Source organism: Microcaecilia unicolor, chromosome 3, assembly GCF_901765095.1.
Source record: "Microcaecilia unicolor chromosome 3, aMicUni1.1, whole genome shotgun sequence".
Taxonomy (NCBI): domain Eukaryota; kingdom Metazoa; phylum Chordata; class Amphibia; order Gymnophiona; family Siphonopidae; genus Microcaecilia; species Microcaecilia unicolor.
The window spans coordinates 120,448,627-120,463,197 of NC_044033.1; the positions used below are offsets into that span (position 1 = coordinate 120,448,627).

A 14,571-nucleotide genomic window follows, 5' to 3' on the forward strand; every position below is an offset into this window, starting at 1 on the left:
AGACACCTACTACTCTAATCTATAACAAAGCAATAACCCTAAAATCTAACTGATCCCCACAATACAGGTGCCTACTGCACACATTTCCTATCTAGCTTTAAAAGAAAACATATAATTATTAATCCCTACTCTATTTACCTCCCCCCATCAGAATTTTAATAACATCAGCATGTGCTAAGTAGTTCTTTAAAATTCCAGGGTTGAAATTTAAAAGAAACCCTGTTTCTTTATAATCAATTAGGAACTTAAACTTTCAGGTTAGCTTTTCACTTTTTAACTCCTTCTTAACCATTTATGCTCTATAGAGTTCTAAAGTGCTATCAAGCTACCACTAGCTCAGGACTCCTTTCTCAGAGAGCCCAGAACACATTAATCTGAGGTCAAGATTGAGGAATTTAATTCACTTACAATCTCAACTCACAGTCAGTCATCAATTTTTCCTAAAGCCCTTTGAAACGCGGCGGGCTTTTAAATTAACTGAATCACTTTAAACCTCTCACAGCACACTCATATAAAACACATCTTTAAACACTTTTACTTAATTTTAACCCACAGTACTCTCTCAGCTGAGCACAGTTCTAAAACAGCTCTGCCCTGCTCAGCACTCACCTCCCAACTGACAAAACCGTCACACTTAAACCCTTACCCTAGCTCTTGCCCCAGCACGAGCTCAACACTCCAAACCCCACAGTACATAAACACAGCATTTTAAAATCAAAATAACCATTTTTTAAACATGTATACATAAACAGTATGTTCAAACAATGTAAATTTTGTACCTTTTTCTTCTCTGAAGCCTAGAAAAGCTCCTTTTTCATCCCAGCACGAGCCTCTCGCCGCTCCACTCTCGAGGCAACAGCTGACTCGTGTCATCAGCTGTTCTTACTCCCCATGCGCTCCCCCAGTGCGTGCCGCACTCTCTCCGCCGCAAACCCCCACATTAATAAAATAAAACGTTGGGAGAGTGCACCGGAGCACTCTCCCCACCATCTCCAGTCTCACCCCCGGCTTTATTTGTCTTCAGAACCGGCTCTCCCGCTTAATAGAGCCGGTTCCCTTTAAAATAAATGATATCCTGGGCCCTGCATCGGATGTGTACGTCTGACGTCATTGCGCGACGTCAGACGCCGACGCAGGGCCAATCAGCGCTCGGACCTCCCCCTCTTCGCCTTCGCTCCGCCCCTCCATAACATCCAGCATCTTTTTCGCGCTGCAGCTCACCCCGACGACCTGAGACCTCCTGCCCTGCCTTCCCCGTAATCGCCGCTCCCAACGCCGCCGCCGACCTCCAGCAGAAGCCTCAAACCCGGAGATAACCCGAACGCCGCTGCCCCCCAACACCGCCAATCAGCTGAACAGCTGATCGCCGCTCTCTCCGTGCACTCCTCCTCTCTCCCGGTCCCGATCTCGGCGCATCGCATCAAAACATGCGGCTGCCGGATCTCCGTCTACACCAAACTCTCAGGTACATTTATACAGTATAACCCTTCGGGTTACATTCGCCCTAGCCAAATAAAAAAAAAATGCACGTAATAAACATTTTTTTTTTTTTTAAACTGGAATCTTAATTTATTTTTCAATGATATAACTGTTTACAGTTAAAAAAAAAGTATCAAGGTCATGCTAATAAAAGTTCCAATGGCTTAAAAAAAAATAGGATTTTTAAAATTGTAACACATGGGTTTGTACTATAAGCTGTCCTCTGCTGTGCACTGTAGCAGGAAGGCTCAACTTGAATACAAACACTATTTACAGGAAGGAATTATGAAGTATTGGATTTAACAAAGGACATCTTATAATTGCTTTTCTTGTCTTCTTTCTTGCTAGCTGGGGGTTTGTCAAGGTCCTGCTTGGGAAACTGTTCTGCTTCTGGAGACACCACGTCCTCTTCTTCACTGTCGCTCTCGCTGTCGCTCTCACTCTCACTCTCACATCCAGTGTCAGAGTCCTCTGATCTTTCAGGTTCAGGAGAGCTCCTGGCAGTAGCTTTTTCTTTAGGATCCTCTGCCTCACTGAAACCAAGTCCACAGTGGCGTCGGTTTCTTCCAGACAATTTACTGTCCATGCTTTGCTGGTACTGATGTTCCAGTTCTTCATTCATTTTCTCATCTTCTGCCCCTATATGTCCAGTGTACTTTGATTACGTTTCACTGTTCTAAAGTGAGAAGTAGATTTATGGTCTCCTATGACAAGACGGCCGGTATGTTCCTTCTTGCCTGCTCCCATGAGTCTCAAAAACTTTTGCTTTCACTCTTCATTACCTAAATCTGCCTGTTCCCAGTTGCCAGATCCTTGATCATCTGTCGAGACCTCTCGCTTTGTTCCACGCCGAAGCCCGTCTGCGGAGCTCATCTCGAGCCGGGCCCGAGCCGCGCTGCCACCAGACCTCCCCTTTCTCAAGGTCCCGCGATTTGCAGGCTGGACCTCTCGTCTCGGGCCCACTAACACCACCACCACCACCTTAACGATGGACCCAACATGACCTGTGTTTTAGTGAGTGCCTGCATCAGGGATCTACACATAATGAAAAATACATAAATGAGTTACATTAAAGACACCTAAAACCAAATGAGTAAAAATACTTAAAAATGCATGCTACATATACAAATAATCAAACATATGCCATGAAACATAAATACCAGAACTAAGTTGAGGGGTGTGGTTTCCTTCTTTGAAAATCCATAGTTACAATTGTAAGAAATCTGCATACTGTAAAAACCTACATAAAACAATTAGAAAATGGGAAAAACTATGCATCTGAATACTTAATATTACAAACAGATGATGTCATAAATTAATAGTCCATCAAACTAAAAATGAACATGCAAAATATTGTTGTCAAAAGGTCTTAAGTAACTATACCAGACAAGTACTAACAACACCTTTAGTGAGTCACTGTGGGCCAGAGTCTATACATGGCACCTAAAAAATCTGAATGGTAAGCATTTCCGTCTAAGCATATTCTATAAGCAGCACCTAGATTTAGGCGTGGTATATAGTATACGCTTAGTTGATATTCCAGTGCCTAAAACTCCACACATCCATTTACACCAATGAAAACGTGGTGTAAATCCCTGCACATGGATTTATAAGCACTGGGCCATATTCTATAAGTATGCATTTAAATTTTGGAATACCCATGAAATGCCCATTTCCCTGCCCATAGCTACACCCCTTTTGAACTGCACACATTAGAATTGTTTTGGTGATGAGATTTATTGTTATGTGTTGTTTTTTATGTTGCATCATTTAAAACTTATTAAAGAAATTGAACTTAAAAAGAATAATTTTATCTAGAACTATTTTAACTAGAACATTTTAATACCTAATATTTGTTTAACATTACCTTTGCATGCAATAAAAGTTATTTTGTTTTTTTATCTTACAGCTTTGTAATATTTCTTCTCGTGACATAATTTTACTGGAGAATAATATCATACAATTATCTATTATATTACGTAGCTGTCATCATTCCAAAGCAAGATTGTTAATAACCACTTGACAGCACTGTAACACTGAAAAGGGGAAAAAGCAATCTTGTGGAGGAAATGGACTGGCCAGGTACCTCAGTCAGGGAACACTCACTGAGCTCCTGTCATCTATTCTTCCAGTTTATGGTGGGCATTACATTGTATGGCTTTGGCTTCCCAATCTTTCCTCTCAGCTCCTGTACTTTGAATCTCCAAAAAAAAAAAAATATATCACAAAGGCTTCTTCACTGCTCTGAAACACTGACATTCAAATACCTGTGGTTGAACACTGCTACAATAGCTAGAATCCTCTCCTGTATCCCTTTTTTCTCATCCTTGGAAAAAAATTCTTTGTCTCCCCAAAAAGCTGAGCTCTTCCTGAATGCCCTTCCAGAAAGCCACAGGCTGAGCACAGTCCCTTTGGCTTCCTGCTCTCCTCTTCTGCCTTATCAGACTCATCCACTCAACCACATGCCCTGATCTCTGATTCTTCTTTTAATGTCTCTCTCCTCCATCCAAGTGGGATTGATATACCTCCTCTCTCATTGCATCACTCCTACCTCTTTTTACTCAACCCTCTTACTGTAGACTGTAAAGTGAAGCAGAGACATAAGAAGACATAAATAGATTCTAAGAGTCACTACATTTGGATAGTTATTTTGTTAACCTTAAGGAATCCAAAGAACTTGGACTGGGTTGTGAGGGGACCCAGTGTTGGAAAGGTTAGTGGACTAGCAAATGTCAAGGCACCATTAATAAGACTCCCACTGGAGTTCAGCTTTGGTTTTGTGTCATTATTTGGTTGAAAGAAAAGCAGTTGTATTCTCAAGGTCAGCTTTTGGATGTAGGTATCTAAACAAGTCACAAGAGGAGTGGTGAGGCAAAAATCTCAAAAGGGTAATTTCTCCCATACTGTATCAGACACTTTTTATAGCACATTTTACCATGCAAGGTTTTAGTGTGTAAGGGGCGATGACCCAGACATATAGGTGATCAGAAGCACAAATGGGTGTCAGCCAGGCATGGCCAAGAATGAGGTTCTGGGAGGAAGGGGAGGGTGGGGGAGCTGGGAATTTGGGGAAGGGCTAGTAAGAAGGACTAAGCAAATTAGACAGGGATAGGGAGGAGGAGGTAATAAGGATTAGAGAGGGTGGGACAAGTAGCAATAGGAGAACTCCGGGGGCGAAAGAAGATTAAATCATGTATTTAATTGATTGCTATTGTAAACTGTATGCATGAATGCAGTTGGCCAATACTGTGAATGTATTTTAAATATGTAAGTTGTAGAATGATGAAGTCAAAATAAATTCCACTCAGATAACTTGTCACGCGTCGATATATATAGAGTATGATTGGGATGAAAGGAGAGTGCCAAGGCGCCGCCTGCCCAGTTTGAGTAATATCAATTTTACCCTATCTTTCAGGAATTGTGGTTCAGAATTCTCAGATAATTGCTGTGGTGGTGGTTTTTAATAATCTTTTTTTTTTTTTTTTTTTAGATTTTTGTGAGATTCATTTTTCATCAAAACCATCATCTTTTGGGGGACTTATTTAAAGCAGCTGTGTAGAAAGAACAGGATAAAGAGGGAATGTGAAAATGCAACAATCTGCTGTTTGTGATCTGTGAATTGTGATATACAATGTCTTTGGGCCATTGTGATTAAAAGTAGGTCAGCACATTACAGAGTAATATGACCTACTTATTGCTTTTACAAAGCTTCATACTGTATCTTGTGTGCTCTGGCAATGTAACCAAGTACCGTATTTTCCGGACTATAAGACACACTTTTTTCCCCCCAAATTTGGGAGGAAAATGGGGGGTGCGTCTTATAGTCCGAAGGTAGAGATTTCCCTCCCTCCCTCCGAGTTCGGGATCGCACTCCCTCCCTCCCTCCGAGTTCCGGATCGCCCTCCCCCCCGGCCCTGTCACCACTTCTCCCTACTCACGCGATCTTCCCTGGTGGTCTAGTGACGTCGGGGCAGGAAAGAGACTTCAATTCTCGGCGGCCATTTTGAATCTCGCCGAGACCGTCAGGCAGCAATGCATACAGGAGGATGGAGAGCAGCGCGCTGGGCAGGAAAGAGGGGGCTCTTTCCTGCCCCGACGTCACTAGACCACCAGGGAAGATCGCATGAGTAGGGAGAAGTGGTGACAGGGCCAGGGGGAGGGCGATCCCGAACTCGGAGGGAGGGATTCGGACAAGACGCACCGGAGCACCTAGGTTTTAGAGGAGGGAAAAAGCAAAATTTTTTTTCCTATTTCCCTCCTCTAAAACCTAGGTACGTCTTATGGTCCGGTGCGTCTTATAGTCCGAAAAATACAGTAGTTCCTGAAGCCTGCAGTTTTAAATGTTTTATTGTCTTTAAAAGTTTCATCTCTGATTACTTTGTTAGGTTTGGTTCCAGCAGGATAATATAGCACTCTTTCTACTATTTTTGGTATGCCCCTTTTTTGTGGAACCCCCCTTTAGATATTCAGGAAGAGGAGTCGTTTAAGCAGTTTAAAGTAACATTTAAAACTTATTTTTTTCTTTCAAAAACTTTGGGCCAAGCAGTCTGATTGTTGTGATTCAATTGGGTAACCTGCAGGGACGGAAGAGTGAAGGACTTGATGTGGGTCCCTCTGTGAGTCTGTCCTATATTTTATGGCTTTCTTTTCTGTTTCTATTGAATTTTTTTATATTGTAAACCACTCTGATTTTGTATGACAAAATAGAGTGGTATATCATATTATTGAGGCTGCAAATTTAACTTGGTTTCATTTTGGAGGTGGATATAAACTACATAGGATTAAGGGGAATAACTCCCTTAATCCCTTGTATAAAACCTTAACTAATTAGCACTTTTTTTTAACCAATGTGTGCCTTTGAGTTGGTATAAACCTATACACATATATTTACTTTACAAAATGTGGAATACACATATAGATTTTAGTCCCATCCATACCATGCTCCCTTGAAATCCCTACATGGTATACAGATCTCTACATATAAATAGCTGCTTTCTGAAACAGGTATTTACATGGGTATCAAAAATTCAATAAATTTTTCTTAGAATATTAACGGGAAAGAACCGGTCACTGTGAGTTTATATAATTATGCAAATGAAACCTCAACTGCCAAGGAAGATCTACATAGATGACCTCTCCACAATCGGCTTCTATCACAGGTTTTTCAGGGTCCCTTTTACCAAGCTGCGGCATTATATGTGCGCTGAGACCACTTTTACCGAAGCAGTTGCCGCACAGCCATTTTGTGGGGAGCCCTTACTGCCACCCATTGAGGTGGCGGTGAGGGCTCCCACACTAACCCGGCACTGCCCGATTACCGCAGGGTACAGTCTGGTGCTACAAAAATAAATACATTTTTGTAGTGCCGGAAATGATGGCACAGTAGTGGTGGGAAGTACTGCTAGGCTACTGCGGTAGCCCGGCGGTACTTCCATTATAGCGAGCGGTAAGCCTGCATTGGGCTTACCATCACTTATTAAAATGAGACCTAAGTATTTTTCTGTTCCGGAGGGAGCCCCAGGAATAAAAAAGGAATAGAGTCACAGTGGGATTTGAACCTGTGTCCCTTGGTGTACAGTCTACTGCACCTAATAGTAGGCTACTCCTCAGACCTCCTTACTGCTTTGTTCAGAATGGCCATAATACCTGCAGCTGACATATAGCCTGTTTTTCCTTTCAGTTTCACTTTCAGGGGAGAGGGATGGGGACAACAACTACTAGGGGGATTAAGGAAGAGTCATGCCTTAATCCCTCCAGTTGTCAGTTGCTCAACCAGAGCCAGTGGTGTAGCAAGGGCGGGGCGGTGGGGGCGATCCGCTCCGGGTGTCAACGAGTGTGGGGGGGTGCTCCGTCTACCCCCCCCCCGGTGTGGCACGGCACCCCCCCTGGCGTGGACCCCCCCAGCGCAGCACATCTCACTCCCCCCCATCCAACAGTCCCCACCTGCCAGCTGAGCTCCGTGCACCCGGCACCTCGAATATGCAGCGCTGCTGACTGTAAAAGAAGAAAACCGTCTCGTCGTTGGCCCTTCACTCACTGTGTCCCGCCCTCGAGGAAATAGGAAGTTACATCAGAGGGTGGGACTCAGTGAGTGAAGGGCCAACGACGAGACGGTTTTCTTCTTTTACAGTCAGCAGCACTGCAGATTCGAGGTGCCGGGTGCACGGAGCTCAGCTGGTAGGCAGGTGGGAACTGTCGGGGGGGAGTGAGAGGCGCTGCGCCGGGGTGTCCACGCCGGGGGGGGTGCCGTGCCACGCCGGGGGGGGGGGGGCGCCGTGTTGCACCGCCCCGGGTGTCAGCCAAGCACGGAACGCCACTGATCAGAGCACCTTTTTGTAACTTGGATGTGACTGAAACAGATCTAGATAGAAATGTCCTTTTTTTTTTTTTTTAGACATGGACCTTTCTTCCCATTCAAAATCACAGTTGGACGTCCTAATTTTGGGCCTTCCCTATTCCCGTCCAAAACACACCCACAACACATCCCCTTGCTATTTGGGTGAACTGCAGTGTGAAACATCCAAAGTCTGACTTTCCAAATTCAGGATTTGGATGATTTTAGCAGATGGATTTTTTTAGACATTTTGAGGTGTCCAATCTACTTTGAAAATGAACACCATAGTATATTTATAACTCTACAGGAAACTAAAAGCAAATGATGTGCAATGTCCACTAACATTTGTGATCATCTCTGGGGAAAAAGGCGACTGAAGTAGTGGATCCAAATTGTTAAGGATGGCCGATTTTTCATGTCATGGATCTATAAGCAGTCTGAAAAAGTTAAATGTTTGACCTTCTGTAATTTTTCTATTTTTTCACTTAAAAGGATGAGTTTTGAACTACTGTATTACAAATTGCTTGCTTAACAGAATTTATTAAAACCTCACTTTTTGTTTCTAAAAACGTTAGTCTTCATTTTCCAGAGATGGTCACATTTAATAGTCTAACAGTTATTCTGTCTGTAATTTCTTCTTTAAATGTCCCCCCACTAATAAAACACAATTATGCATCCTCTGTGCCTACACATGGAAATGCATATATCTGTTAGTCTGAATTCTTGCCTTACTCTCCAAAAATTGATTTTCATCAACATAAATAATAATCATTACTGCTATGTTTCCTAATCCTGTTCTAGAGGTGCTTCTACTCAGCTTGCTTTCAGGATTACCACAGTGGTTATTTGTGAAATAGATTTGCATACACTGGGGGCCCTTTTACTAAGCCGCGTGTCTATGCGCTCCCATGTGCCAAAATGGAGTTACCGCCCGGCTACCATATGGCTCTTGCAGTAATTTCATTTTTGGCGCGCGTCCAATAAGCACATCCAAAAAATAATTTTTCTTTTTGAACGTGAGTATTGGACATGCACCAAGTGGCATTTGATGCACTTAGGTCATTACCGCCCAGTTACTGCGTGAAACTTTGAATCAACGGCTGGCGGTAAGGTCTCAGACCCAAAATGAATGAGTGGAAATTTTCATTTTGCCGCACATCCATTTTCAACAAAAATAAAAATAGGCATTTTTTTTGTAGGTATGCTGAAAAATAATTCTGCACACGTCCAAAACATGCATCTACACTACTGCAGGTCATTTTTCAACGCACCTTAGTAAAAGGACCCGTGGGTGTCTAATGTATGAAAAGGTATCACATGCATATTCATTCTAGATATTTGAAAACCAGACTGACTAGGAATGCCTCCAGGACTGGGTTGGGTAATGCTGATTTACAACAGTGCTGTGGATCTAGGTTAATTCTGAAAGACATTGTGATGAGTTATTTGTTCATAAATAGGCATATTCAGACCAACGGGTGCCAAAAGAAATAAGGAAAACCATGTGAATGAATTAGTAGGAGACCCCCCCCCCCCACCCAACATTCAGCGCTATTTAACCAGGCAGGAATGGCTCCTGTTCAGGGCTAACCACTAACTGATTAGTGCCGCTGAAAATAATCAGTTAGCACTGAACTGAAAACTGACTGTTTCGGGGGCATTCCAGAGGCGGAGTCAGCACTTGGTCAGTTTAGTGCCAATATTCAGCACTTCATCATCCAGGTCAACCACACAAATAGTGTAAGCGAGATACCCCACCTATGCCTGTGGATGACGTAAAAAGAGCAGGAAACTGGGAAGCCAGATGTTGATAGTCGTGGCGACTTCCCAGTTACCAGCTCACAGGCATGAGGGGCAAGCTACAAAAACTGACCTCGTCGCTAACCCTCAAAGGATAAGCGAGGAATTTAAACTAAATTCAGGATTTTACCCCTTTTGTGGACAACAAAACACAACTTCTCAATTAGAATATAAAACAATTTAAAAGATTTATTTAAAACATGCTTCAATTATAAAATCAACTACGGTAACATTAAAGAACTCCTAAAACCTAACCATAAATTTTATGTTGCTTGAAGCAATGCTCAGTGTTCTTACGTCACCTTTCTATCTCCCTGCAGGAGCTCTTGCTTCATACAGAAAGAATATCAGATAAGTATTTTAAAGTTTTTTTTCCTAAATTCCTTAGCCAAAATAGACAGTTTCTTTTCACTCTTTCAAACTATTAAGTGTAAGATTTCCCTTGCGAGAAAATGATTCTTTGTGTCTTTTTCTTTCTTTCTTTTTCAGGTCACGGATCAGCCGTCTCATCGGGTAAGTATTTGTAAGAATTGTTTTTTTTTTTCACAGAACAAACACCACTTAACTGTCGTTGTAAATTTTGTGTTATTTTCTCTGGAAATCTGTCTTGCGTAGGGGCCCTGGAACTGATTCCTCCGATGTCTTTCAGCTCGTCTTCACCCTAAACCTCTCTTTTAAAAACTTAAATGGGAATAAAACCCTCACTCCCTAACCTCATATGAATTTTCCCTGTCCTAGATGGTTTTAAATTTTGGACAATAAAACTGTGGCCGGTTTCACTAAAATAAAATAAAATTAATTTTCCCTATATCCTTTTAACCTAAGCTCAATCACTGGTTCCCTATCTATAAAGGAGGCGCACCCAACTCTTCAGGAACCCATGCATCCTCATTCAACTCAAACCTTTCTCACTACTATTTTTCCCCTTCCCTGACAGGTTAACACCCCATTCACTCTTTTTCTCAATCCTTTGGAACACCCCTTTCCGACACTTTAGGTACACATTCACAATTTCCCTATTCCTCTCACTTACCCTTCATTCACCCTTTAACATTCTCATTCTCCCACATTCATTTCTTAAATTTTCCTTTAATTCCTCCCCCTTTCTCACAAGCTCCACCAGCACTGCTTACACACACCCTCTCGCCTCGCTGTCTTCAGCCTCCTCTGACCACAGCCAACGCACCGCACCGTCTCCTAGGTAACGGAACCCCAGCGCAGAATTCCGCTCCCCCTCAGCCAATCAGACTCAGGGTCAGAATTCCATTTTTTTCCAGTAGCAAATGGAATTCTGAGAAGCCCAACTGTATCCCCATTTTACTTTTATTTTTCCCATAGACTTTAATGGAGAATTACTAAAAATAAAAATTTAACCCCTAAATTTCCATCAAAATGTCCCAAATTTACACCCACCATCAAGCACTACTTATATTCCTGATCTATAAATTTATTTTTCAAATTTAACCCTTTTTAATACCCGCCCCACAATATTTACCCCTAAAATCCCCCCCAAATCCCAAAATTATTTAAAACCTACCTTAAAAATTTCCTTACCTTCCCCTCTACCTGCTACATCGAATTCAATTTGTTAACCCTTTCCTAACCCCTTCAAACTAGCACCCCTCCAAAATACCCCCTAAAAATATTTAAATTTAAAAACTAACCCACCCCAAAAATCCAGAAAAATTCCCCGATCACGAATATGCAAACCAAATTTAAATTGAACCAATCCCTAAATTTTTAAAAATCAAAAACCATATTTACACATTTGAAAAATACATACATTACAATTTCGGGTAAAAAAAACCCCTTACCTGTACCGGGATTTTCTGCTCACTCGAACCCTGCCCTCGGTTCCGGTCCTCGTCATCCTGGGGCCAAAACGAAGTTAAAAATAAAAAAGCTCCGAAGCCGGCCCAAAATTTAGGCCCCGGCTTCAGTCTACTCACAAAGACGCGCGATCCCGATATGTGCATGAGGCGCGCCGCCTCATGCACACTCGCGCCGACGTCTTTCTTCGTCGGCCATCTTCTTCTCCTCGCTGAACTGTCTCCGGCGTCCCCTCCGCCTCTGGTGCCCTCGCACAATCGCAGAGGACACCAAACCACAATGCTACTCCCTCCCGAAGATGCCCAAACGTCCCGGACCCGCGAACCGGCTCCTACCAGACTCGGAATCTCCCAACACGGCCCCAAAGGCACCAAAAACAACGGCGATGCCCAGTTCTCTTCCTCACCCCGGGGACCATTCGTCCCCGGGAGCCCGAAAACGACGGCACTGTCCTGGCGCGCCAGTTTCCCTGATTGGCCCACAAAGACGGCGCTGCGCTACTCCTCTCCCTGAAAATTACAGCGCTGCCTCCTGCCCGACTTCCCAGCGCAACACTGGCCCCAAAAATGTTGCCGCTGCTTCCCCCACCTCCGGGGACGTGCCCAACCGTCCCCAGAGCACCAAAACTTTTGGCACTGCCTCCCACAACACTCCTCACTGCCGGCACCCTCTCCCCAGCATTCCCCCAAGTCCTTCACCTCTCCCCTCGTACCTCAACCCCAAACGATGCCTCAAACTTCCCCTCACTGCCCTGCATCCTCCGGACATCCACAGGTGAGTAAAAAAACTTAATTATATATATTTTTTCCCTTTCCCTGTCCCTATATTACATTCACCCATGCTTTAAAATCAAATATTGTCCCAATATTCCCTTCACTTACCAAAACTTTTCCCAACTATCAACCCCACTTGCACCAGATATTCCTACCCCCTTACCTTATCCACCCTCTAGCTCATTACAAAATCTATTTCGCATCACAACCCTGACATTAGTTCCACCACATACACACCCAACACTGTTTTCATCCTTCCACTCTACAATTCCAACAGTCTCCCAATACAATTCTCACAACCACAGATTCAGCAAATTCCACCTAAAACTAATAAAGTGAAATACCTCACCCTCTGATCCAACCTAGGGCACATATAAAACCCCCTAAGTTTTAACCAAAAAAAACAAAAATTATCTCTAACTTTTTTTCTTCTAACAGCAAATATCATTTAACTGAACCCAACAGGAATCACTGTTTATATATTCATCAGCATCCCCACCATCTAGAATGTGTGTGAATGAGGGGAAACAGAATTTTGATCGGACATCTATCAAAATTCTTCACAATCACCATCCCTCATTCACCAGCTTAGCTCTCCCTTCACGGGATACGAAGTACCCAACTTCATTAAACTTTTACACACAATCCATAACCCCAATACATAAGTTAAATTTATTCTAGTACGAAATTCTCTTTAAGGAAAGTGGAACATACCCCCTTATTGCATCTAGAAGATCTCTTAACATTCATCACATTCCCCACATTCGGCTCTGAATTACAAGGATTCAGGGTAATCTCAGTAACTAGAGTATATCCCCATTTAGTACCCGTATCTACTTTATCCCCATAAGACTCTTCCCTTTTAGTTACCATTTTATGTTGGAACTGGTTCATTACAGGTTCTAACACCTCTAAATTATATTTCTTGACCAAATTCCTATGCACCGTTTTCTCTTCATTCATGTTATTCCTCATTCTTATAACCTGAAAAGTATCACCAAAAATTTCTATTATTTTATAAGGCTGCTCTTCCCACAAATCTTGCAATTTGTGTCTCCCGGAGAATCTCTGCCTCCTAAGCAGCACCCAGTCCCCCACTCGAAGCTCCTCAGCTCCCGTGTGCCGGTTGAACTCTTTTCTCATCTTTTCCTGCTGTTGCTCCATCGTTCTTCTTGCCATCTCATATGCCACTTCCATCTTTTCCTGATGTGTGATCATCCAATCTTCAAGATTCCCTCTTAAATTCTCCCCCACTTCATCTTCATTCTTTTCCACAAGCTGGACGAAAGGTGTCAAACTTTCTCTACCTAAAAAGAGTGATGCCGGGGTATAGCCCATCGCCTGATGTATTGAGCTGTTATAAATTTGCATTAGCTCGGGAAGAAACTTTGACCAATTTCTCCTCTTATCCTCTGGAAAGGTACGAAGAATCTGGTGCAGGGTCCGGTTAAACCTTTCGCATCTTCCATTGCCTTGAGGGTGGTAAGGAGTGGTTCGTGTCTTTTTAATTCCATACCAGCCGCACAGCTCTTTGATGAGAGATGATTCAAAGGCCGGACCCTGATCTGAATGTAATTTATCAGGTGTACCATACACTGCAAACCACCGGTCCACTAGGGCTTTTGCTGTGGTCTTCGCCGTCTGGTTCCGGGTTGGTACCACCACCGCAAACCTAGAAAACATATCCGTCAGAACGAGTACGTTCTCGAATCCTGCGCTGTCCCTGTCCAACATCGTGTAATCCACCGCCAACACTTCTTGCGGTCTCACCACGTTGAAACATCCCAGTTCCACTCTTTCACATGGAAACAGCTCTTTCGAATAACAGCATCTTCTGCATTTACTTATCCATAACTCCACATCCTTTCTCATGCCAACCCAGAAATGACGCCTTCTCAGATTTTTAAAAGTCGTCTCAGTCGCATAATGCCCCATCCTATCATGGAATGTCTCCAGCAATTCTTCTCTCAGTTTTTGAGGCACCACAACCTGCAATTCATCATTGCCTCGTCTGCAGTCCTCGTATTTCCGGTAAAGAAGGTCATTCTCAATCAACAATCTTCCTCGATGTTTCCATAACGCTCTCTTCTCTGAGGTATCCATCTCCTCCTGAGATGGGTACTGGTCTTGCAAAAGCCAAGAAATCACACACCTTACTGTTTCATCTTCGGCTTGTGCCCTCCTGATAACCTCATTCCGTTCCTCCAGGTTCACCCCTTTGCAGCTTCCCTGTTTGTTGGGCCTCCACCCCGACTCTTATTAAAGAACATGCGAGTGTCAAAAAATCTTTTCCTGTGTCTTCTTCAACTTCTGGCTCCTCTGAATCAGGTAAACGGGACAAAGCATCTGCCACCA

The 14,571-nt window shown here is 43.2% G+C and overlaps 1 protein-coding gene across 1 annotated transcript; it reads right to left on the reverse strand.

The window, feature by feature from the left end:
- Positions 1-1,611: 1,611 nt before the first annotated feature.
- Positions 1,612-2,466, reverse strand: LOC115464756 (small acidic protein-like). The gene is given in 2 exon segments (XM_030195110.1): positions 1,612-2,112; positions 2,145-2,466. Coding segments are annotated over 2 exon segments (558 nt in total). The 5' UTR covers positions 2,353-2,466; the 3' UTR covers positions 1,612-1,762.
- Between the last annotated feature and the right edge of the window lie 12,105 nt (positions 2,467-14,571).